This window comes from Cryptosporidium bovis (assembly GCF_009768925.1).
Source record: "Cryptosporidium bovis isolate 45015 chromosome Unknown contig_12, whole genome shotgun sequence".
NCBI lineage: Eukaryota > Apicomplexa > Conoidasida > Eucoccidiorida > Cryptosporidiidae > Cryptosporidium > Cryptosporidium bovis.
Window position 1 is genome coordinate 77,922 of NW_027125036.1, and position 23,386 is coordinate 101,307.

Here is a 23,386-nt window from a genome sequence, read left to right on the forward strand (position 1 = left end):
TGAGTTAGAGTTGCTAACATTTCTGAATTTAGTAAATAACTTATAACTTTCAAGAAGAAATAAGAGAATAAAATTAAATAAATGTAGTAAAATACAAAGCAATAGTGTAAGAAGATGCACTGAAATAATTTGACAAAGTCACCCAAAAGTAAAAATCTCACATGCGAAGCCATCGCTAAAAACTTTAAAAAAAAGAATAATCTCGTTAAAATATCCTCTTTTATCAATTACTAAATTCACTTTATTCTTGAATAAATAACTTTGAACATAGACTTGTAACGAACAAATATATGAAAACAAGCATGCATGTACGAGGAGTAATGTATAGAAACATCATGTTCAGTTTTTTACACATCATAATTACATAAAGTAACGGTTGAAATTGTATTCATTATCATAATAAAAGTCAAGTTGAATGTAACTTTGCGGAACGGATGAAAAATCAAAATCTCTATTAATTTGTTAGTATTAGACATTCTTTCAAATACATCATTGTGTCACCTTTTAATCTCTTCCGAGAAACGATCGCTTTAGGCGAGTTAACCCTGTTTTAAATTTAGATTTACCTGTTTTATTGATTTTAAAATCTAAACTTTCTTTTACCATTCTAGACTTAACTGCAGCTTTAGAGGTCCTTGAGGACACTTTTCTAAGTGTAAAAACTTTTTTGCGAATTAATTTCCCATCACCATCTTCTTTACCTAAATCAACCGCTTTGTAGTCCTCAATCCAATTTGAAAGGGAAAATTCATCATGGCCTACAACAGAAATGACAGGAACTAACCCAAGATAATGTGGATATGTTATTCTATATGGCATTACTGCTTTAGATAGGAGATTTAAATCAATACCACTTGGAACTGTGATTTTCTCATTTATAAATCCAAGAGACAACAAACCAACACAAAATTCACTGGCCATGTGAATTTTCATTGCACTTTTGAAAAACGTACTTGAAAATAATAAATATATACATTTTTGAATTGCAAATTCATTAGCTAAGTCCTTCACACTATTCACTATTTTATATCCCAACTCGACAATATTACTGTCACTGCATTCTGATACAGGACAGTTAACAGATATAGCTAAAAGACGTAGTGCCAAGGATGCATTCATCGAACTTATAACCAAATAATTTTTTTCAAGAGAATACATACTCAAACTTCTTTTCTTATTATTAAAAATTGAGATTGATAGCAATAGACTATATTTTCCAAACAACTTATGGTCAAACGTCCCGTCCAAGTTTTTTAACGTAAAATATTGTTTATATGTATTTTCTATTCTTATAGCTAATGTTTTACTTAATTCCGAGGACTCTGGTGATAAAAACTTCTTACTATCCAAGCACTTGAACATTGAATTGCATATTTCAACGTATTTTGACGATATTTTATCATCGTTGAATCTTCTTACTGAAGAAAAACAACGTTCTATTAAAAAACTCCCTGTCTTGTAATCTAAAGTTAATAATGCAGAACTGAGTATTTCTTGAAGGGTGTAACTCATTGCAATACCATCCAAATATGTAGAAACTGAATAATACAAGCAATATATCAACTCTAAGAACCACATATCAGGTATCAAATTAAATTCTATTGCATATGTCATCACCCTTTGAAATGGTTCAAGCGGCAGTGAATTTAGTTCACTTCTAGGTATATTTCTTCTATTCAGATATATAACATTGTTCCCATTCGATGAATTAATTTTGAGCAGTGGCTTAAACTCGGAATTCGGTATGTGGGTCTTGAGCAAATTTTGACTCTCTTCTGGTCCAGGATTCTTTTCTGAGATTCCATATTTCACTTCAATGTTGTATTTATGTTGAGTGCACCACCCTTCTGAAAATACACTATAATCAATTAAAGCGTCACCTGGGGTCATTCCTGTTATTATTCCTACAAATCCACTTAATTGCCAGTAACCCCAACTCGATTTTTCTGCCACTGGACTCGCATCTTCAACTATCTTATCATCTATTACATTCGAGACTGAACTAACAGAAAATTTACATAAAAACAAGAAAAATGTCACTATTATAAACGTTTTTGTGCCTACTTGCATAATTGCAGCTACACAAAATTTTTAATGGTAATAACAATTAATAACTTCAGAAACCTCCCGACTGAAATCGCCATATATACTACTACCAACCGGAGAAATCCTATTTATTTCCTTTAAAACGCTTTCTTTTAAATAAAAAAGAACCTAGTAACAATGAACCTTGCTTAATATCCAAACCGTATCATGCAAGGATACACTAAAAGCCGAAAAATCTGTAAATTATAAATTATACCCAAATACCTGGTCTTATCACTAAATAAAATCTATCCACTCTGAAATTTAACTTAATAAACAACCATTCTGAATCATTTTTTAAATAATTGTATAAAATCAGTTCGGTACCTAGTAGATTAAAAAAATCCCGCATGTTGGCGCCACATACAAACTCTCGGCGTATATTATGCATGGAATCGAATAGCTGAGATGTTTCAAATCGAAAGAACCTGTTTTGTTTCTTACTAAAAAGCAAATGACCTAGTCCTCAATAACGGCAACGAAAGTGTGATATTTACAAATAATAGTTATTGAGCTACGAATATGCACTAAATATTAATTTTGTGTTTAAACGTTATTTTGTTTCTAAATACCAATATAGCGTTGCTTAAATAATCAACATCTATACTAGTTTCTAGATGAAAAAGGAAATGACGCAATTTTTTCAATATTATTTGCCATTACGCTGAACAAAATTACTTCAATATCACTCAAACAAGACTGAATATCTCGCTTAAGTTATCAATACGCGCAATCTAAATGATAGATATTATTACTACTAACAAGCACCACACCCTGTTTTCCCAATGTTATGTTACTTTGTTATTATCTATCTACATTACTACGCACCGTATCTAGAGGATTCCTTTTTTCTTAAGAAAAACAAATAAAAATCTAAAACTAAACATCATATATAATGGAATATAAATCTCCGGATAACCGTAATTTTACCGAACTTCATCTGTAAAACAAGATTTAAATCACCGAATTACTTTTCCTATATCTTTGAACAATTTTTAACTGCTAACCATAAAATTATATAACCCGAGTAAATTCAATTAAAACCTGGATGACAAGAAACTTAGATTGTTTGCCTAAAAAAACAAACATTAAATTGTAACTTATAACGGTATTATCCACATCTAAATATATTTATGAACTATAATATACAAGATAATCATTAAAAAAATGACCAAATAATAATTACCATATACAAACTCAAGTTCTGTCCAAAAATCTTTTCTTTAGTATCGAAATATACAACACTCAAGTGCACAGAAAAACTGTGATAAAGTGAAGGTACTGAATGTATTCTAGTAATAATCTTTAAATTACTTAAGCTTCATAAGTGTAAAATATTATGGCCACATCAAATATACGTCTAAAATAGAATAAATTTTAATTGTAAGTTTAACGGTGTGTTCGTATAAAAACCTTTGTATCGCTCTTGAATTTTGATCTAAGCTGATGTGTGCGTTTAACTTTAATAGAAGTTTTACCAGTCGAAGGTTTAACTCCAGTCTTAAATTTATCACGTTTAATTGTTTTTTTCAATTTCTTAGATGTATACACTTTTTGCACATCAAATAGCTTGCTTGGAGCAGCGGGTAACTCTCCAGACTCTAATATTGCATTTATCCATGATTTATCATATTGAGCCAAAGGTAAATCTTCTAACATATTCGGAATTAAAGACGAATAAGCAGGATCCAGAACTCTTCTCGGTGAAACAGCAGTTGCGAATTTTTGAAGGTCATCTCCTATCTGATCAATATCCTCATCAACAAACCCTGCAGAAAATATTTCCTTACAAAATATAAGCAATACAACAGTTTTAAACTTTTCATTGTTAACCACAAAGTTTGATAATGTGTATCTGCAATCATCAAAATCTGAAGTGTTTGTTTTAAACAAAGATTCCAGAATTAGCTCAACGAAAAGGAAAACTATTTCTTTCATTGATTCAAACTTCCATTTAAACTTGTCAGTAATTAAATAAAATGCTAATGCCGAGAGGGAAATTCTAACAGGTAGATAATTTCTCTCAGGAAAGTACTTTAATTTTTTTCTCTTCATCTTAATAAATGAAATTGAAAGCAGTAGCGAATATCTGTAAAAGTCACCTGGAGTCAAATGATTATCCTTTGCTTCAAATAAGCCGTAAATATTATTGATTCTTTGTTCAAATTCATTTTTCTGTTCCTTAAAAACGGTTTCAAAGGATTTCGAATCTAAACAAGACTTAACTCTTTGACATATCTCCACATAGTGAGGTGACAACTGGTCATCTATTATTAATGAAACAGAGTGATAACAATTCTCTAAAATAAAAGTTTCATCTTTATATCCCATACTCATCAATGCAGCCCCTACAATGTCCTGCAAAGTGTAACTGAATATAGTACCCGTTAATCTCGGTACTATTGCAAAATACATACAATGAATAAGTTCCAAGTACCAAATTGATGGAATCAAACAAACGTCAATCGCAAAAGACATTACCCTTTGGTAAGGCTCATACGTTAGTACACTTAACTTCTTTCTAGAGTGTTTAACTCTTGGAAAATGTGAATACAATAAGCACTCTCGTGTACTCGTATGCTTTAATACCCATAAAGAATTGAGAAAATTCTTCACTTTTGTTTCTACCGGGGTATGCAACGGCACCCCTATATCATCAAACTTTGGAAATTCCTTACTTTCATCTTTAAGAATGTCCACTGAAAGTGAAATCTTTGGTGGTTCTGATCCGATATAAACACTGTTGTAATATTTTTTCAGTATCCGCAAGTCCCCATCATCTAATTTCATAGGATAAACCAACTTAATGAATGACAACCACCCAGATTCCCTTCCACTTTTATTATCTAATCCCTGAAAAACAGTATGCCTATCCACGTCTGTCCTACTATGAAAATTGCAAAGGGCCTTGTTTATCCCTTCATCTGTATACTCTTCATGACCTTCACCTTCCGCAGTATCAGTTCGCAGGGATGATGTGCAGTTCCACAATATCAATGTAACAAGTAAAAAAGGCGAAAATTTTACACGTGGCATCCTGAACAAACCTTAGTGAAAAAGGCTATATCTATGTAAACAAATTTTTGAGTACGTTACCGCCTTTAAACTTGTCATACTTTGAAATCTACAATTACATTTTTCTATTGTAGCGCCAGACCGTGGTTAGATTTTCTCAGAATTGGCATAGGGCAGAATAAAAAACACCATTTAAGTTTGGGAGACTGGATTCTAAAAAAACTACGGAAGATGTAAAAGGTTTAAATATGTTGATTATACATTCATATTGAGTGTTGGAGTTAATTTGCGTACCGAGCTAAAAATGTATATTTACGAAGGTAATGCAGGAAAAAAAATGATTTATTTGTCTAAATTTCAAAAAAAGTGCTAATAATCACTATTTACTGGACAACACACAATGATTACAAATTGTGGAAGGGATATATGTATTTAGACTATATTCTTGTTTTTGGTTTCCTCGTGTATTTATCCTTAGTAATACTTATCTTTGTAACTAATATCTGCCTCTAGACTTGACTTCAATCTGGTCACTATTCCTTAGGTTACGAAAATGATGTAAATCGTAAATAGAAAGGAGGAAATATTGCGTTAACAGCAGATAACCCTCCTCTATTTGTCCTAAAAATCCGTGTGTTCATTCCCAAGGGTATTATTGCATCTTGCCTTTTCAACGTTTTATAGTCACCTATTTCTTTAAATTTTTACAGAGATATTAGTTCATTTTCTTATTATCGTTTACCCCTCCTTCTTGCACAGGTTCTGTATTAGGTTGTTCGGTAGATACAACGGACTCATTGGACTCGACTAATTCACTAAAGTCGTCAACTTTGGGGCGATTAATACTCTCTTTTCTACGTGTTATCCTTGAAAAGAACTTACCAACAGTCCTGAAAAATGACTTTTTCTTTTTCTTTTTACCCGTAGTCGTCCCACCTTGAGAGTCGAGACCGTATTCCGAACCTTCAACTTGTTTAGAAACATCTTCTCCAAATTTAGTTTCAGCCTTTAGACTACCGTCTAGATTCCCAAAGTACATCCAAGCGCAATCATACTTTTCAATATTTAGATTTTGCATCATCTCTGGAATAACGGAAACATAAGATTCCAACAGAACCCTTTTTGGATTTACCAAATAACCTTCGACTCTATATTTGTGAATTCCTATATCTTCATTTATAAATCCAACTGAGAATATCTCTTTGCAAAATATATCCAGTATTTTCGCATCTAAACGTTTGTTGCCAAAATCAGCGACGGACTTTTTACAACTATTAATTATCGTAGCTGTGTCCTTGAACATCAGACTTGTGAACATTTTTGTGAAGAAATCAACAACTTTGCTCTCTGACTCGAGCAGAAGATTAAGTTCCTTTGCCAAAGCATAGTAACTCAAAGAAGCTGTCATAATTCTAATAACCAAAAAATTTATTTCTGGATACTCTTTGTTAAGTTTAAACTTAGAAAAAAGCAAGTGTATTGAATACAATATGGAATACCTGGCAAATAAAGTAGGTTTCAGTAGTTTGCCAAAATTCGGAACACTTGCATACACATTCTTAATTCTATAACTAAATTCCTGTTCTAGTTCAGAAAAATCACCCAAAGTAAACTCCTCCGAGTCCAAACACTTTTTCATATTATGGCATATATCAGCCATGTTAGATGAAATGGCATCGTCCTTTACATAAGATACGCTCTCCATACAGTTATTCAAATTGAACTTTTCATTCCTGTATTCCATTGACATAATTGCAGATCCGACAATATCTTGCAAGCTATAACTCATCAACATTCCATTTAAATACGGTATTGTACTCACAAACATACAGTGAATCAATTCTAAATACCACATAGAGGGTACCATGCACACTTCTATGGCAAAGGTCATAAGCCTTTGATAGGGTTCAGTAGTTATAATTGGCAGGTCTTTTCTATAACTTTTTACTCTTGGAAAGAAAAATTTCTTTCCAGCATCTATAGAGTCTTCTTTAGTGGAAGACTTTTCAAAATCATAGTACGATAATGAAACACTTTTACTTGGAATATGGCAAATATCCTTATATTTATCCATTTCTATATTAGGTTTCAGTGTTCCATAACTGGAAACATCCTTGCATAGTGATGTATCAAGTTCAGTCTTGTCTAAGTAAGAAAAAAAAGTAATATTAGACTCTAAAGAACCAATAGGCTCTTTTCCTTCATTGTTAATCAATTCAAAAAGCCTCTTTAAGCTACTTTCCCTATTGTAGCTTGTTCCTGAAGCATCGTACGTTGCTCGCTCACTCCCAAACACAAAAGTACCCCAAATCAGAATTAGAACCAAAACCAAACAATATTCAGTAATCCGAGGCCTCATTATCAATAAACATTAGCATTTCTATCTCCAAAGCTCAAATAAATTCATGTATTTCATGCCAAGCTATATTAGTCAAGACTCAAAGGCGGTTCGCGCGCATGTCGTTTCCTTGGTTATCTTCAATTTAATGCAAATTATTATTTATCTTTGAAAATTGACGCTCAAACATCAGAACTATAACCCTAAGGGTGTTTGCATTTTTAACATTTTCCTATCTACTCTGTGTAATCGCCGTTTGCCACCCTTGTTTCCACACTGCTACTTAAAGAGTTGAGTTGGATATAGAATGGATACGCCAAATTACGACTATGGTGAAAACCGTACAATGGGAAATTTTGCGGAAATCAAGTATATAACATGAATGTCAATTGTACCCTTTATGCTATTAAATACATCAAGCTACAGACTAATACTATATTTCTGACATAAATGAAAGCTAATTTAATTTCGAGACCACTTAAACCAACAAATGCTCGTCATATAGGAGTAACTAGAAAACAATCTAACATCTGCTGCGGAAGCTCGAACTAAGAGAGCAAAAAGTTATTACATTACATTAATCTTTCTAAATCACTAAAGCTGTCAACCATCTATTTATCTAATTTTGTTTAATATTCTTCACATTCAAACCTTAAATTATCGGTAAATTTTGTAACTCTATCTCTAGTTCTGGTTTTATCCGTATTGTTGCGTAAAGTTGCAGTGATTTCCGGACCCCTCACACTTTTGGAGTATCTAAGCTTAGAAACTTTGTTCCTGAAAATAGAGGATTATAAAAATCTCAAGTGCAGAATCCACAAAAACACCGCAATTCCTCGAATCCGATGGATTGTGTAGATGCTGAGTACCTTTGAGGGCTATTTTGCGAAACCAAGCCTCTTTATCTGGGATTAAATCTTCAGAGCAAACTCATTTTCCTTTTTTAACTCCAAAATAACCACATCCACCATTCACAGAAACCCTTCCCCGAATATACGCCTTTCGCACCCAAGTTCATTTGCATCGAACAAATAACCCGGCGGGACATTTATCATACATGTTCCAAACCAAACAACACAAATTGACAATAAGAGAAGCAGACACTACCTGAAGCCCATATAAGAAAACAAGTATCTGTGCTTCCGCCTTTTTGTCCGAAATGACAAATAAACATCAAGTGTGGCGCCATCTCCCGACCAAAAATCCCAGGGGTCAGAAACCATTGTAATAACTATTCCGTACGCCTCTGTATATAGGAGCCAGAACTTAGAAATGCGAAACAAATGAAGGAAATATACAAACATAAGAGAACTGCATCATATTGCTATCGATTGAGTCTGGTAAGGTCACTATTAGTGCCTATATTAATGATTTATTGAAAGTCATTACCTGAATGCAAGTCGAAAATACATGCAGTGAGTGTTGAAAGTTTTTGTGTATCAATTTCTTTGTATGTGATATTCCACATATATTTAACTGCTCTGGTGTCAGATTCCGTTATTCGAGGGCCAAAATGGAGTATTTCCAATTTGATCATATATCAATCTCCTACCAACGAAGTTTATTTTACTTTGTTTTAAAGTACTAATGATTGTCCTGAATCCAGTGATTTGAACCTCACGAAACTCAGACAGTAAGTCGAGTCATGTCATATGTTTAAATTACCTCAGAAACACTTAAATTCGGGCGTTTCTTGGAATTCGTTATCTAAACTTCTGAGTTGTAAATAGTGAAAACAATCAATCAATATTTTATTTTCATCTCATTCCTGCTTCATCATTTCTCTCCATACTAGATTTGAAACTAACAATGTTTCCCTTGAACATTGATTCTAACATACAATTTAATATTAATACAATGTTTCAAATAGTATGCACTAGCTTGCCACAAAAACTTGTAACGATCTACCGTTAAATGCAAATTTATGCTTCTCTAGAAAGCCTTGTTGCACACTGCTCACAGAAAGAGAAAATGACCTTAATACTTGATTCCTCAAAAAATCTTAAGCCAACTATTCAAGGTGTGAAAGCAATAAGGCAATACTAATGAGGAAAGCTTATTATAGATACATTTACAAAAACCTCCGTACCTCAACTACCAATCAAGCGTTAAATCGACATAATTTTATTACAACTTACAAGAAAACATGTATTACCCCCAAATGTCATAATTTTTTCACAAAATATTTGGCGGTAAAGCACCTTATCTGCCAATATTACCACTTTTATTTATTGCTTTTTACATATGGCGTATTTTTAGATTGTTTGGTAATAATATTTTCGATTTGAAGAGGTAACTTCTTTCAGACTTTTGAAATTTTAACTTTTTTCTGCCATTTTGATGTGGCTTTTACCAATATATATACTCCCATTTATTGGAAGTATTCTGTTTCTCCGTTCCGGTTCATTGGAACAATTCTCCAAACCCACTTAACTTTAGTCAATAATGTACGGGTTTTGCCGTAGATCTCTCGTTATTTTTTGAGTAGTTACTACTTAAATTCACTCCTGAAAAATCATTAACGTTACCCATGAAATTTTACCATTCAACTGCGTTTATATCAATCATTGTAAACCGAGACTGATTTATTATCGTCTCATTCAATTTCGGAGAGTGGTTGTGAGATTGTAAATTGCTATTTTAAAACTGATGAAGGAATATAAAAGCCGGATTAAACAATAATTATTTGCCAATTACACATATGTTTTTAATGAGACAATTAGAACTCATATGCAGTATGAAAGTGTCTTCATATACAAGATTACAATTAGCACGATAATAACATTGCACTTTATACCTCGATTTGAAAGACGTGCACAATTTTATTCATCCATTTCCGCTTCTTTTATTGATAATCCCTTTGTGAATATTCTCGGAAGTAACACTTTGTTGATCGCCTTAATGGCCCTGGCTGTAGCTCTCCTACGGGTTGTTCGTTTGAAAACAAGCTTACTACTAACAAATCTCGAATCCCTCATACCTTTCTTTTTAGTTTTAGAAAGAAGCTTTGACTTGTAAAATTTGCCAGTTGCTGGACGAGAGAGGGGAGCCTCTGTTATTTCAAGTTCATCCGCAGTAAATTCTAACCATTCCTTACCAAAACTTTCAAGACTTTCATCCGAAGGCATACTTGGAATGACCTCGGCATAATTTTTCCTGAGAATACGACTCGGTTGAATAGCCTGAATAAATTTATCCTCATCATCACCCATGATATTAAAACTCTCATCAATAAATCCAACAGAAATAAAATCTTTGCAAAGAAATTCAAACAACAGTTCCTTTTCTTCAGAATCAATTTTAATATTTGAATTCAAAAATTTGTTGCAAGATTTAAAATATTTGTTTACAGATATAAAGGTTGCAAAAGAAATTATATGATAAAGCTTATTAAATTGTCTAACATTAGCAAAATGTGAATCAAATCGCTTATAAATATTGATAATAGAAACCATCGAAACCATTGTCCTTACAGGCAGAAAATTTCTGACATTATGATCTTTGCTATACCCATTTGAATTTGGAGAAGTAGAAATGCCGAGTCTTAAGAAATAAGAAGCTATATTGTTTAATTGTGTTCCGCCAACTCCTACTGATTTATATATATTGTTTATTCTGGTAACAAATTCATCTTTGAATCTTGCATACTTGCCATTTTCAAAAACTCTTGATTCCAGACATGTTTTCATTTTACCACAAATATATTCATAATTTGGAGAAATACTATCATCCGAAACCATCGAAACTGACCTGTGACAATTCTCTATCGAAAAGTTTGAGTCCAAGTAACCAATTGTCATAACTGCAGAGCCAACAACATCTTGTAAACTGTAGCTCATAAGCATTCCTTTAAAAAATGGTGCCATTCCCACGTACATACAATGGATAAGTTCGAGATACCATAGCTTAGGTATCATGCAGACTTCAATAGCAAATGTCATCAGTCTTTGATAAGGTTCAGGCGTAAGCACAGGCAATTTGTTTCTAAAATGCTTAATTCTTGGAAAAAACAGTTCTGTATCCTCTTGTTCCTCCTGTTCCTCTTGCTTGCTTGGTCCTACAAAAGTAACATCAAGGCTCTTCGCCATACTCTCCAGATTATAAGATAACTTCTTGAAACCCTTCAGAGACTTTTGTTCTGAGGGAATGTGAAATTTAGCATTCTCTAAATTCAAACCAGAATATTTTTCTTCATCGTAAACGGTGTCGCCGTGAATAGCGATTTGTGGATCCATAATGCTTCTGTATTCGCCATAAAAACATGAGGAGAACGATTCCACTATGCTAGAATACCAATCATCACCGTAACCTCCATTTTCTATGAGAGTTTTGACATATACTGAGGACCTCCATGGAGCGCAAAATCGATTTTGAGACTTTTTTTCAATATTTATGGATGTGAACAAAAGTGGCGTAAAAATACAAAAAAGCAACAAAAAACAAAATATCACATTGATAACCATATGTCTTAATTCTTAATATACACTAACTCATATGATAATTTATTCTTGCATTATTCAAACCTGTGTCCCCTCCCCCCTATTTATTGAGCAGGCTCCTATTTTAGTCATCCTAATTCTGATACATGGCGGCAAATCCCACATAGTTAGGATGACATTTTGTATACAAACTTCAGGTTATTTCACCTTTAAATTAAATGCAAATAACTGTTACCTTTACTCTATTGCAAATAGACTCGTTCGTTTTTAACTTCATACTTTTATCGATTTATATGACTTATTTTACCCCTAATAATCCACACTTAATATTTATACTCTAAGGTAAACACCAGACCGATTTGTGTTAAGTTTCATCACTACTATTTTCAATATTATTCTAAAACTTTGAGTGCATCTTTTCTGCGAATTGTAGAGTCATTTTCTAGACTTAATTTATATCTTAGCTTAAATAATGAATTTAATTGTCACATAAGAAAAATCGTGAAAATGGAAAATAAAAATGAAAGGATTTCTTGCAACCATGAAATAAATAGTTTGTTATCGAAAAAATTAGAAAATTCCTATTTCGAATATTCTAAACACACAAAACATAAATTAATACCTGTGCTCAACTTGACGAATCCACGAAATTTTCTTCTGAGGACTCTATTCTTGATCTATCAAGAATGCATTTGAATATAGTTTTGGAAGAGTTAACCTTCTAAGTTTGTTAACTATCCTTTTGGTCGCTCCCAAATGAGCTCCTTTAGCAGTATGTTCACTAGATTTTACAGTTCTTGGATCTCTCATACCTTTCTTTTTAGTTTTAGAAAGAAGCTTTGACTTGTAAAATTTGCCGGTTGCTGGACGAGAGAGGGGAGCCTCTGTTATTTCAAGTTCATCCGCAGTAAATTCTAACCATTCCTTACCAAAACTTTCAAGACTTTCATCCGAAGGCATACTTGGAATGACCTCGGCATAATTTTTCCTGAGAATACGACTCGGTTGAATAGCCTGAATAAATTTATCCTCATCATCACCCATGATATTAAAACTCTCATCAATAAATCCAACAGAAACAAAATCTTTGCAAAGAAATTCAAACAACAATTTTTTGTCCACAAAGTTAATTTTAATATTTGTTTCCAGAAATCTTTTACAGAAAACAAAGTATTTTTCTATTGAAATCATTGTTCCATAGGAAATCAAATAATAAAATGCATTAAACTGCTGGACAATACTTGTAATTAGTGTACTAAATTTTCTTGTCATGTTTATAGTGGAAATCAATGAAACCATTGTCCTTACAGGCAAAAAGTTTCTGGCATTATGATCTTTTTCAAACCCATTTGAATATGGTGAAGTAGAGATACCGAGTTTTAAGTAATAAGAAGCTAATTCGTGTTTGTCAATGTTATCATCGTTAGTAAGCTTATAACTTTCCTCTATTCTTTTTTTGAACTCTTCCCTAAATCTTGCATACTCGCCATTTTCAAAAACTCTTGATTCCAGACATGTTTTCATTTTATCACAAATATATTCATAATTTGGAGAAATACTATCATCCGAAACCATCGAAACTGACCTGTGACAATTCTCTATTGAAAACTTTGAATCCAAGTAACCAATTGTCATAATTGCAGAGCCAACAACATCTTGTAAACTGTAGCTCATAAGCATTCCTTTAAAAAATGGTGCCATTCCCACGTACATACAATGGATAAGTTCGAGATACCATAGCTTAGGTATCATGCAGACTTCAATAGCAAATGTCATCAGTCTTTGATAAGGTTCAGGCGTAAGTACAGGCAATTTGTTTCTAAAATGCTTAATTCTTGGAAAAAATAGGTTATGCTCAGGATCTGCTGGTCGTCTAATTTCCCTAAAAAGTACATCAGGGTTCTTAACCAAATTACCAAATTCCATACTTAACTTTTTAAACTTCTTTAATGATCTGCGCTCAGAAGGAATGTGAAAGAAATTGCTACTCTCCAGTTTTCCTGGAATGGAGCCAATATCAACGACAATATCATTGTGAATAGCGGATTTTGGATTGCAAACTGATGCATACTCCCCTCTAAATTTTTCAATAAACGAATAAATTAAATCCGACCGTTTGGATAGAAGTTGTAAGTTTCTAATTTCCTTAGAAGTTCTCCAAGGAGGGGAGAAGCGATTTTCAAGCTTTTGTTCATCAGTACCAATACAAACATTTAAAGAAATACATAGCGTGAAATACACGTAAACTAGAAGCAATAATATATTGTTCATATCTACATATATTTACTTTGTTCACCATCAATGGTTCATATCCACTTTTATTTAGTCATTTGCAGCATATCCCATACAAAAATGGCGGTAAAATGTGTCAGGACCTAATATGCAAGTAAAATATGTAGACTTGTTCTAGAAAGACAATCGTGACTATTATCTTATTCCGCCATTCATGTCTATTACTATATAACAATTAATATTAATACTAGCATTCTTCGACTATTCTCTTTCAGTAACTACTTAGTTGTATTTCGAAGAGACTACTTAATTAAATAGCTATGAATTTATCAACTGGCTCAAAAATTCGAGAAGAGGTACCATTTAAAATATCATTGTTCTAGTATATACTTTATACAACCGAACTATTACTTATAAGCACACTACAGAGCAGTTACTTTTAACTCACATCGCAAATCAAGAGGGCATTTTTGACTATATTGGGATATATATCTTAGTAACATTATTTGGATGCAACCAATCATCCAAATATATATTTATTCCTGTAAAATGGTTGATTTTACGTGATAAAAGTTAGGTAGATATTTTTTGTGTTCAGTAAGTGCTGCCCTTAACTATCAAATAGCTCTAAATCATCTAAATAAAACTTAAGCATTTGAAATTATTTATACAGCGGATTGAATGTGTCCCAAATAATATTAATAATAATCATAACAATTATAATTATGATTGTTCTATTAACGAGGTAAACATCATATTTAAAATAGTTAACTAAAAAATACACACAAGCAGGATTTAAATAGTTTGTTTTTAGAACACATATTAACAATTTTTACATGATTTTTTAAGTAAATCAAAAAAATGTAGATATTATATTGAAATATGCAATTGACTGAGACTTTTTAAATAATATATCATATAATCGATTTCTTACTAAGAACAAGCTCGTTAAATTGAAGATAATTTACAATAAAAATGGATGGAAACACCAATAATCAGTAATATAGAAGTGTATATTTGTGTGTTTACTATCTTGTAATCTTATGAAAGTTCATATATTTGAAACACGCACAAAATACTTTATTATTAATGTAAATTTCTACATAGGTACACAAGTAGAAATTTAAACTGTCATCTATGTGTTGCCGCAATGTTCCAACAGATAGATATCATGAACTAGACACTATTTTACAATAGTCCATATTTCAGATTGGAATAATTGTTAGTAGTCAGAATAAGAAAGAGGCATGTATAAATGAGAGCATAAAAGCCATGCACCTCAATCATTTTGAAATATGCCATTTTTTATTTCATTCGCATCACTTTTACCTTTATTTGTAAGTAATTTAGTAATTCTAGTTCTTATTTTTGTTTTTCTTGATTTTTTTGACTTTGAGCCATAAACCATGCCTGACACAGAAATACCTTGAGTTTTAACCTTTCTTCTCGTTTTTTTTAGAGCTTTGGATTTATAAACAGTTTTTTTACCATTTCTTAATTCAGGCTTAGCCCTACTTTGGGTCAAAGCATCATCTAATGGTATATAAGTTAGCCATTCTTGGCCATAATCTGCAAGATTCATTTCCTCTGCCATTTCTGGAATTACAAGATAGTAATTTGGATCCAAAATGCGTCTAGGAACAGTAACAGCAGCAAACGACTCTTTATTTTCTGACAGGACTTCAACTCGATTGTCGACGAATCCAATTGATAGAAACTCTTTACATAAAAGTTCGTAAAGAATCTCAGATGAATATGTTTCTTTCTTTAAATAAGACTTGAGAAATGATTTACAGTACTTCATATATATCTTAATATCAAATAGTATTTTTGCTGAAAATATATCAAAAAAAGCAGTTATAAGTGTTTTTAGTGAATTATCAAGATTCGGAAATAAAATAAAGTGTATTATTGATACAACAGTTGAAGCAATCATAATTCTAATGGGCAAAAAGTTTCTTTCTGGGTGATTTATTGTTGGAAAAAAATCACTAGATTCGAAAAGGAGAGCGGCTCTGATAAAACACCTTGAAACTCCAATTGTTGAATTTTTACTTTCAACATCATACGTGTGTAAATTTTTAATCCTCGATGCAAATTCATCCCTGAGTTTTGAGTATTTTTCTTGCTGAAAATCCCTAGAAAGTAAACAATTCATCATACTTTCACAAACGTCTCTGTAATATGGTGAAATTTTATCATCTGAAAACAATGATACTGACAGATAGCAATTCTCTATTGAGAATGTTTCGTCCAAATATCCCATCGTTTTAATTGCCGAACCAACGACATCTTGTAATGAATAACTAGAAAGCATTCCATCAAAGTAGGGAGCCACTCCAATATACATACAATGAATCAATTCAAGATACCACATTGAAGGAATTAAACAAATATCAATTGCGAACGTCATTAGTCTTTGGTAAGGTTCTGATGTTAATTTAGGTAGATTTTTTCTAAAATGTTTCATTCTAGGAAAAAATATCTCGTTATTAGTTAGTGCACTATCCATTCCTCTTATCTTTCTTACGAGTGGTGATTCACTGGAACTCAGTGTATTAGATTTCATATACCTCAACGAGGAAAATTTGCTATATTTTCTTCTCTCTAAAGGAATATGAAATGGAAAATCGGGTTCGACATGTGTAATATGTTTATCCTCGGATAAATCCGCATGAATATCCTGAACCGGCTCTGATATTGAAAAATATTCATTTTCATATCTTGCCTTTAATTCGCTTACCATATGTTCAAAACCGTGCTTATATTCATCTAAGATTAACTGATAAAACCTCTTCAACGGACAGGTCCTCCCGGAAAAATCAACTTCACCGGAACACAAGCATGTCAGTAAAGTGGCAAAACATATTGAAATTAGTATAATTATCCTAAAAGCTACTATTTTCATCTTAAGGCTGTTTAAGACAATTATTTGCATAAAACTGACCAAAGTTATCAGTTTTTTGAAAAGGCGGTCATTTTCAAAAAACCCAACAAGTAACTCACTTTTTTACATTTTATGCATCTATTTTCCGATGAATGCAAAAAAATGCAAATACAAAACTAGTACTTACAAATTTTTGAGCAAAAGCGCTTCTTTACTTGAATACACAACCCTTGATTTTAACTTTCGTCTGTAGTATTTTCCAACAGATTAATTATTAGCATTTCCATTAAATATTTTGCATCTATATCCCTTCTATATTTGCATGAAGTATGATTATTTTTTTACAGTAACTAACACTTTTGCTTGTTTTCTCAGTTTTGAGATTATTATGCATACACATACTGTTTATCTAAAAACCCAAGTTCAAATCTTTCAATGAGCAGCATTATTGCTGATACAGCCAGAAATAGTTTAATTAGTGATTTTTTGTTGAAAACTAAAAGATTCAAATCTAACAACCTCACTTTGATGGGTGATTGAGGCCAGTCGCATTACAAGTTAATGTTAGTTCAAAATGTAGCCGTTATTGTGAAAATAGCAACAGTTCGCCGTGAATGTGGAGATGTATCAAGGGTAATCAGAGTTATGTACCTAATTCTCTTAAATTAATATTTATACTCTGAATTTCCACAATAGTCGTGGTTTGTATCAGTATCAAATATCAAGAAAATAAACGTGGCAGGCAAAAGAATGAAACAAAAAGAGTAAATTGAAGTAAAGTAAAACTTAGTATTTTAAGAACAATCACCTATACACAAAGGAATTATTATTTACGCATCTTTTCCTTTTTGCTTTTTTTGATTTGATGCTTCAACTCGATCATAGTATCATTAAGTGAAAAATAGTTTGTTGCATGCATAAGGCGCCAAAGATAGGTACTTTTAAATAATAGTCTTGATTGCGACTATAAGATAAAGAAGTGTGTAATCTGAAATAATAGAAAAATAGATTTAACTATCTGCTTTTTTATATACTGATTACCATTGTTCGGTGGAACGTTATCTGTGGAGATGGAACGGCAATTTTCAACTATCAGAAAAGGCTATGAATTTTAACATTTCTATTGTCATTTAAAATAGATATTCAATGAATGTTCAAAAACAAAAAACGATTGCATTGATTTCAATAATAATAGTAATAGTGTCCTTCCTATCAGACATTTTTCCGCCATATAAAGTAAGTGCAAAATCAGTAGATTTTGAGGATCAAGCAGAGAAAAATAGAAGGAGTAGGACTCTAAAGAGAATATTTACGAGAAGCAAGACATACAAAATAGTTAATAAAGATGGTTCTATGGTATATCCTCCCTTAGACTTAATAACTAGCAGAAACAGTCCCGTATTAAAGAGTGTGAATGAATTAGATTCAACAAGAGATAGAGGTGAGTTTACGCGTTACCAATATAATAACATAAATTAATATATGAACGCCTTATTTTTTTAATACAATAAATTAAGATATACTCGATAGAGGTGATGTTTATATCATCAAAAATGGTGAAATACCTGGATGGGACGGAGTTGGAATACCAATACATCACCCCAAGGGAGAAGACTATCTTAGGTTGGATCCTCCATCTGAGAAAAAGGTGATATCTATCCTCCCACCGGTCTCCATTGAGAGGTTAGTTTACCATAACAGTTAATCCGAGTAAAATATGTTCAACTACATGTTTCCGACCTTAGATTTATTTTATTTGCACTTGAAGAGTGCCTTATACCTTCAACGTTTTATTTAAAAGTGGCATTCTGTACCTTTGATGCCTTTTATCCTTCACTAGAAGGAGTGCCATCCGGACAAGTGATGCAGGATATAGTTGGGGTGTCACTTTATTCTGTGAGAAAATTTAAGAATGAATTATCTTTTAATACATGGTATTGTTCAACTGGGATAAGCATGCTTACAGATCCAAGAATGAGTTCAAATTCATATTCAAAATGTCACAATATCTCACTTTGTTTACACCAGAATTTATTCCCAGTTCTATCTCCCCCACTGGGTAATCTTAGGCCTGATGAATTAATAGAAAAGTCGTATGGTTTGCACGGCTTAAATTACCAAGCAATGCAAAGAATGGATATAGAAAAGATACTTTATAGAATAATCAAAAAAGTGCAAGCAAATTTGTGTCTTGAACCCAATAAAACATCAAGCAAACTTTTTTCGATAGTTAGAGCCTTCATACTGACTTTATATTCAATACATTCAAGTATGATAATTCCAGGCTGGTATATATCCAAATTTCCTTCCTCTAAAAAGGCCTTATCTTTCGTTAGCATTGTAAATAGGGAGGAAACGGAACAATCAAAATTCAGATCACGTTGCTCCAAAAAGTTCAGAAGATGGTTAAGGATCAATCAGCCAAAGCATTCACCGTTAATTGGTAATATTAATGTCATTAAAGAGGTATCCGAATCAGTTTGTTTTCAAGCAGCTAGAGCTGGTTTTGTAAGCAATGAGGAATTTGACTTTTCAAATATGGTTAAGGAAGGGACGGTAAATGTTGATTTAATAAATTTACAACTTCCTATTGTTATACTCAGGGGTGAAAGGCAGCTAAATTACTTCAGGAACTATAACCTAAGGAAAGTTTCTGGTGAAAATAGATGGTCACATTACCACGAAACATATTATCCCATGTCAAGTATGCCAAGTAGTGGAAACATTGACCTTTCTAGTGGTGATATTGAAAGTAATGCGGAAAAAAACGCTAGAATGTTATTAAGCGGTGTTAGAATCAATGATCCTGAAGTTGAGGAGGTTGAAAAACTAATAAAAGAAAAAAAATTAAAAAAAAACAAATGTACTAGAACACCACCTGATTCTCCTGAATCTAGCATGCATGACGGTTTAGACGAATATTATCCGAAAAAACACAAGCGTAAAAGTGATCATGAGGAAGAAGAGGACAAGGAAGAAGACAAAGTGGAGGAAGAAGAGGAGGAAGAAGAGGAGGAAGAAGAGGAGGAAGAAGAGGAGGAAGAACAAGAAGAGGAAGAATGAGAATGTTAAAAGATGTCGAAATTAGCAGGATAAATTTACTGCGAATAACTACCCCACTAATCAACTAATGATGACTTTTTGAAAAATTAACATTTATAGAAATATAGTTATAATTATCTCCCACATATTTAACATATATAAAGTTATATTTTATATTAATTTAGAAGTGTAAATACCTATCTTTTTTCCTGTAACAAGTTTATGTCAAATTTCCTCAAACAATGTTATTATTTTTAATTTCTATTGAACCCTCCCATGTTTCCCAGAATGCCATTTCTCATCATGTTGTTCAAGTTGTTATTAATACCTAGAATGTTGTTTAAGTTATTGTTGTAATTGTTATTATTATTATTGTTATTGTTGAATATATTATTGCCATTATTCATATTCGAAAAAAGATTGTAATAATTCGCGCCGTACAATCCATAATCTTCAAATCCTCTCGCATAAATTGCATTCATAGGTTGTATTCTCGCTCCAATTGGAATGGGTGAGAAATAGGATAGAACAACAGATTGAACGACTGAAAGACAACAACCACAAACAGCTACTGATATTTGAACGCAAGCTACCCATTTTACCGTAGACTTTACTTTATCAAAGAATCCTTGATTCCTCTTTTTTCTAAGTTTCTCTTGTTTCTTCCTTATTCTTTTTCTTCTTTTCTTTCTCCTCTTTCTCTCTTTTTTGGATAAATATTCGTCATCATCTTCTTCATCAATATATCTTCTTCTTGGATTCCTTCTTCTGTGATTTATTTCATTATAATTTAATTTGTGAAAATTTGCCAAGAATCTTAACTCTGTTTTGTTATTGCTATTGTCTACTGAAAATAAGTTCTGCTTCTCGTCAAATTTAAATAATTTATCCATTAATATATCACTTGTGATATTTGTTGAATTATTTGTCATTTCAATTATCCTATTGATCATATAATTGGTATCATTACCTAGCATATAGCATGTATGAGTGTTATTTACGTATTTTAACAAACTATTATCATTTTTGCACTGATTGGTATGCTTTTCTGCAAGTGTTTTATTTGTATAAAACTGGTAAACATTATTGTTCCCCTCTTTTGAAACAATGATATTTGTTACATTTGCATGACTTAAAACATCCTTTATTATTTGATCCTCCAGCGACTCTGGTTTTAAAAACTCTACATCTTCACAATAACAAGTAGTAATTACAAGACAAATCAAAGTTGTAGCTATTAATCTAAAAGTTATGGTCATCCCATCAATAAATATTTTACTCTTCCTAATTTATTGTTTTATACCACTAATATTACTAACTTCACTTGTAGTTCCTCAAATATTTTTATATGCAAAATAATGGTATGTCAAGTAAGTAATGCAAATAAAATGAAGATTTAACAGTGTGTGAAAAAAAAGGTAAATAATACCAAAGACTATTAATAAAATAATTAGGAATAACAGCTTTGTTATTGAGAAATCAAAATATAGATTATGATAATATTCGAGTCACAAAAGTTAAAATACAGTTAAGTGTAATACACATTGTTATATTTTAATCAATATTAATTTCCGAGAGAATCTCTTCAATTTCAGATCCTATGTCTTTAGGAGTCAGGGGTTTTCTTCCAAGTTCACCAGATGAAGAAATGTCCACGGAACCTCTTGATTTCCTATTATATTGCTTGCTTTCATGAGTTACTTTATCCATTCCTTCTCCTGGAGATTGCTTTTCACCAGATGTGGGGGGTATAGAGGTAACAGACTTTGTGCTAGTAGTGGTTACTGGTTTCTTGGTTGGAGCCTTAGTGCTTAGTTTAGTTACTTTAACAGTGGTAGTAGTAGTAGTAGTAGTAGTAGTAGTAGTAGTAGTAGTAGTAGTAGTAGTAGTAGTAGAGGAAGAGGAGGTAGGAGAACTTTTATCCGGTTTTTTGTCACCACCACTCTTCACAGTACTACTACTATGTGATTTCTTTACACGAGAAGTGTCTACATTTGAAGTAAAGTGTGCTAGGTGTGGGAATGCCAAATACTTAAGCTCATCAATGGACATGTTTTTCGGAATAGTTACGTCGCTATTAATAAATCCAATAGAGACAAATTCAGTACAGGCGTGTTGAATAATAATATTTGAAAACGGACTCCATGTAGCTTTACGAACATATGGAAGATAGTCTACTGAATTGTATTTCATATGAGCATTTATAAGTAAACTTGAACATTTTGCAATCATTTTGATAGGTGTTGATTGCTTTAGTGCGCCATCACAAATATTCAAGTAGTCTTTTGGTGAAATCTCAAAGGCGTCTACATCTTTATATCCACTATTAATCAAAAATTCAGTTAACATCATGATAAAGTTGAAACAACGAATAACATAAAATAATTTATCAGGTATATTACGTGCACCTGCTTTAACAATATAAAATAACTTATCAGGTATATGTGTACTTTCATCAGCCTCGGAAGATTTATATTTAGCTGACTTTTCTCTTCTAGCCATAATTAATCCGTTAATTATCTTTTGAGCATAAGAACGTGGCTGTTGGCCTCTGAAGAATGGTGGCATTTCCTTGTAGATACTTGCAATTTGTTTTTCCCACCTCTTTGCCATTTGTTTTCCTTTGTCGGACATAAATTCCTTCGAAGACAAACATGATGCCATTATATTACACACATCTTTTGAATTCGGACTTATTGCTATATCACTAAACGTTTTAACTGCAGTTACACATCTGGAAATACTGAATCCCTCACTCGGCAATTCCATCGAGCTAAGTGCTGCTCCAACTATGTCCTGCAACGTATAACTCGTAAGAATTCCTGTTGTATATTTAGTTACTCCTTTGTGCATACAAAAAGTCAATTCCAAGTACCATAACGAGGGCAAATTGCAGATGTTAACTCCAAATGAAAGTATTCTCTCAGTGTATTCCAGTGGTAGTCTCATTGGATGAGTAGTGACCACAGGTATTCTTCGAAGTTTTATGTTCTCGTCTAACGCCATTATTGGGACATGCAAACTTATAGGTAAATCTGAATAGCGATTTTTAGAGCCAACCTGTGTACCATCTGCATTTATATCATATGGAAAGTTAGGTTCTATGCCCTTAATCACAACAGTTCTAAATGTTGGGTCCAACTTTCTGACTCTTATTCTATACTGTGAATTATATAGAGGTGGTTTATCGTTTGAAGCTCGGACTCCAAAGCCTGGAGTTCCAACTGAACCATTGCCAAAAAATACCTGTATTACTGCAAAAATGATAAAAAATAAAACCTGCTTCAATATCATCTTGACATAAAAAAGTTAAATTTGGAAAAAACAAATGTCCTACCTTTATAGGCG

At 32.3% G+C, this 23,386-nt stretch overlaps 9 protein-coding genes across 9 annotated transcripts; 1 reads left to right on the forward strand and 8 right to left on the reverse strand.

The window, feature by feature from the left end:
• Nucleotides 1–504: 504 nt before the first annotated feature.
• Nucleotides 505–2,070, reverse strand: FG379_000502 (uncharacterized protein; the record flags this gene model as incomplete). Its single annotated transcript, XM_067325913.1, has 1 exon — nucleotides 505–2,070. The coding sequence occupies one exon, from the start codon at nucleotides 2,068–2,070 to the stop codon at nucleotides 505–507; it is 1,566 nt and encodes a 521-aa protein (XP_067182753.1).
• Nucleotides 2,071–3,474: 1,404 nt separating this feature from the next.
• Nucleotides 3,475–5,121, reverse strand: FG379_000503 (uncharacterized protein; the record flags this gene model as incomplete). Its single annotated transcript, XM_067325914.1, has 1 exon — nucleotides 3,475–5,121. The coding sequence occupies one exon, from the start codon at nucleotides 5,119–5,121 to the stop codon at nucleotides 3,475–3,477; it is 1,647 nt and encodes a 548-aa protein (XP_067182754.1).
• A 694-nt stretch (nucleotides 5,122–5,815) lies between these two features.
• Nucleotides 5,816–7,459, reverse strand: FG379_000505 (uncharacterized protein; the record flags this gene model as incomplete). Its single annotated transcript, XM_067325916.1, has 1 exon — nucleotides 5,816–7,459. One exon carries the CDS (start codon nucleotides 7,457–7,459, stop codon nucleotides 5,816–5,818), a length of 1,644 nt encoding a protein of 547 aa, XP_067182756.1.
• A 2,801-nt stretch (nucleotides 7,460–10,260) lies between these two features.
• On the reverse strand, nucleotides 10,261–11,901 carry FG379_000506 (uncharacterized protein; the record flags this gene model as incomplete). Its single annotated transcript, XM_067325917.1, has 1 exon — nucleotides 10,261–11,901. The coding sequence occupies one exon, from the start codon at nucleotides 11,899–11,901 to the stop codon at nucleotides 10,261–10,263; it is 1,641 nt and encodes a 546-aa protein (XP_067182757.1).
• Nucleotides 11,902–12,543: 642 nt separating this feature from the next.
• On the reverse strand, nucleotides 12,544–14,148 carry FG379_000507 (uncharacterized protein; the record flags this gene model as incomplete). Its single annotated transcript, XM_067325918.1, has 1 exon — nucleotides 12,544–14,148. The coding sequence occupies one exon, from the start codon at nucleotides 14,146–14,148 to the stop codon at nucleotides 12,544–12,546; it is 1,605 nt and encodes a 534-aa protein (XP_067182758.1).
• Nucleotides 14,149–15,388: 1,240 nt separating this feature from the next.
• On the reverse strand, nucleotides 15,389–17,017 carry FG379_000508 (uncharacterized protein; the record flags this gene model as incomplete). The annotated part of the gene is made up of 1 exon (XM_067325919.1): nucleotides 15,389–17,017. One exon carries the CDS (start codon nucleotides 17,015–17,017, stop codon nucleotides 15,389–15,391), a length of 1,629 nt encoding a protein of 542 aa, XP_067182759.1.
• A 1,125-nt stretch (nucleotides 17,018–18,142) lies between these two features.
• FG379_000509 (uncharacterized protein) lies at nucleotides 18,143–20,059 on the forward strand (the record flags this gene model as incomplete). The annotated part of the gene is made up of 3 exons (XM_067325920.1): nucleotides 18,143–18,437; nucleotides 18,514–18,679; nucleotides 18,742–20,059. The coding sequence occupies 3 exons, from the start codon at nucleotides 18,143–18,145 to the stop codon at nucleotides 20,057–20,059; spliced, it is 1,779 nt and encodes a 592-aa protein (XP_067182760.1).
• A 233-nt stretch (nucleotides 20,060–20,292) lies between these two features.
• On the reverse strand, nucleotides 20,293–21,297 carry FG379_000510 (uncharacterized protein; the record flags this gene model as incomplete). Its single annotated transcript, XM_067325921.1, has 1 exon — nucleotides 20,293–21,297. The coding sequence occupies one exon, from the start codon at nucleotides 21,295–21,297 to the stop codon at nucleotides 20,293–20,295; it is 1,005 nt and encodes a 334-aa protein (XP_067182761.1).
• Nucleotides 21,298–21,592: 295 nt separating this feature from the next.
• Nucleotides 21,593–23,332, reverse strand: FG379_000511 (uncharacterized protein; the record flags this gene model as incomplete). The annotated part of the gene is made up of 1 exon (XM_067325922.1): nucleotides 21,593–23,332. One exon carries the CDS (start codon nucleotides 23,330–23,332, stop codon nucleotides 21,593–21,595), a length of 1,740 nt encoding a protein of 579 aa, XP_067182762.1.
• Nucleotides 23,333–23,386: the final 54 nt, after the last annotated feature.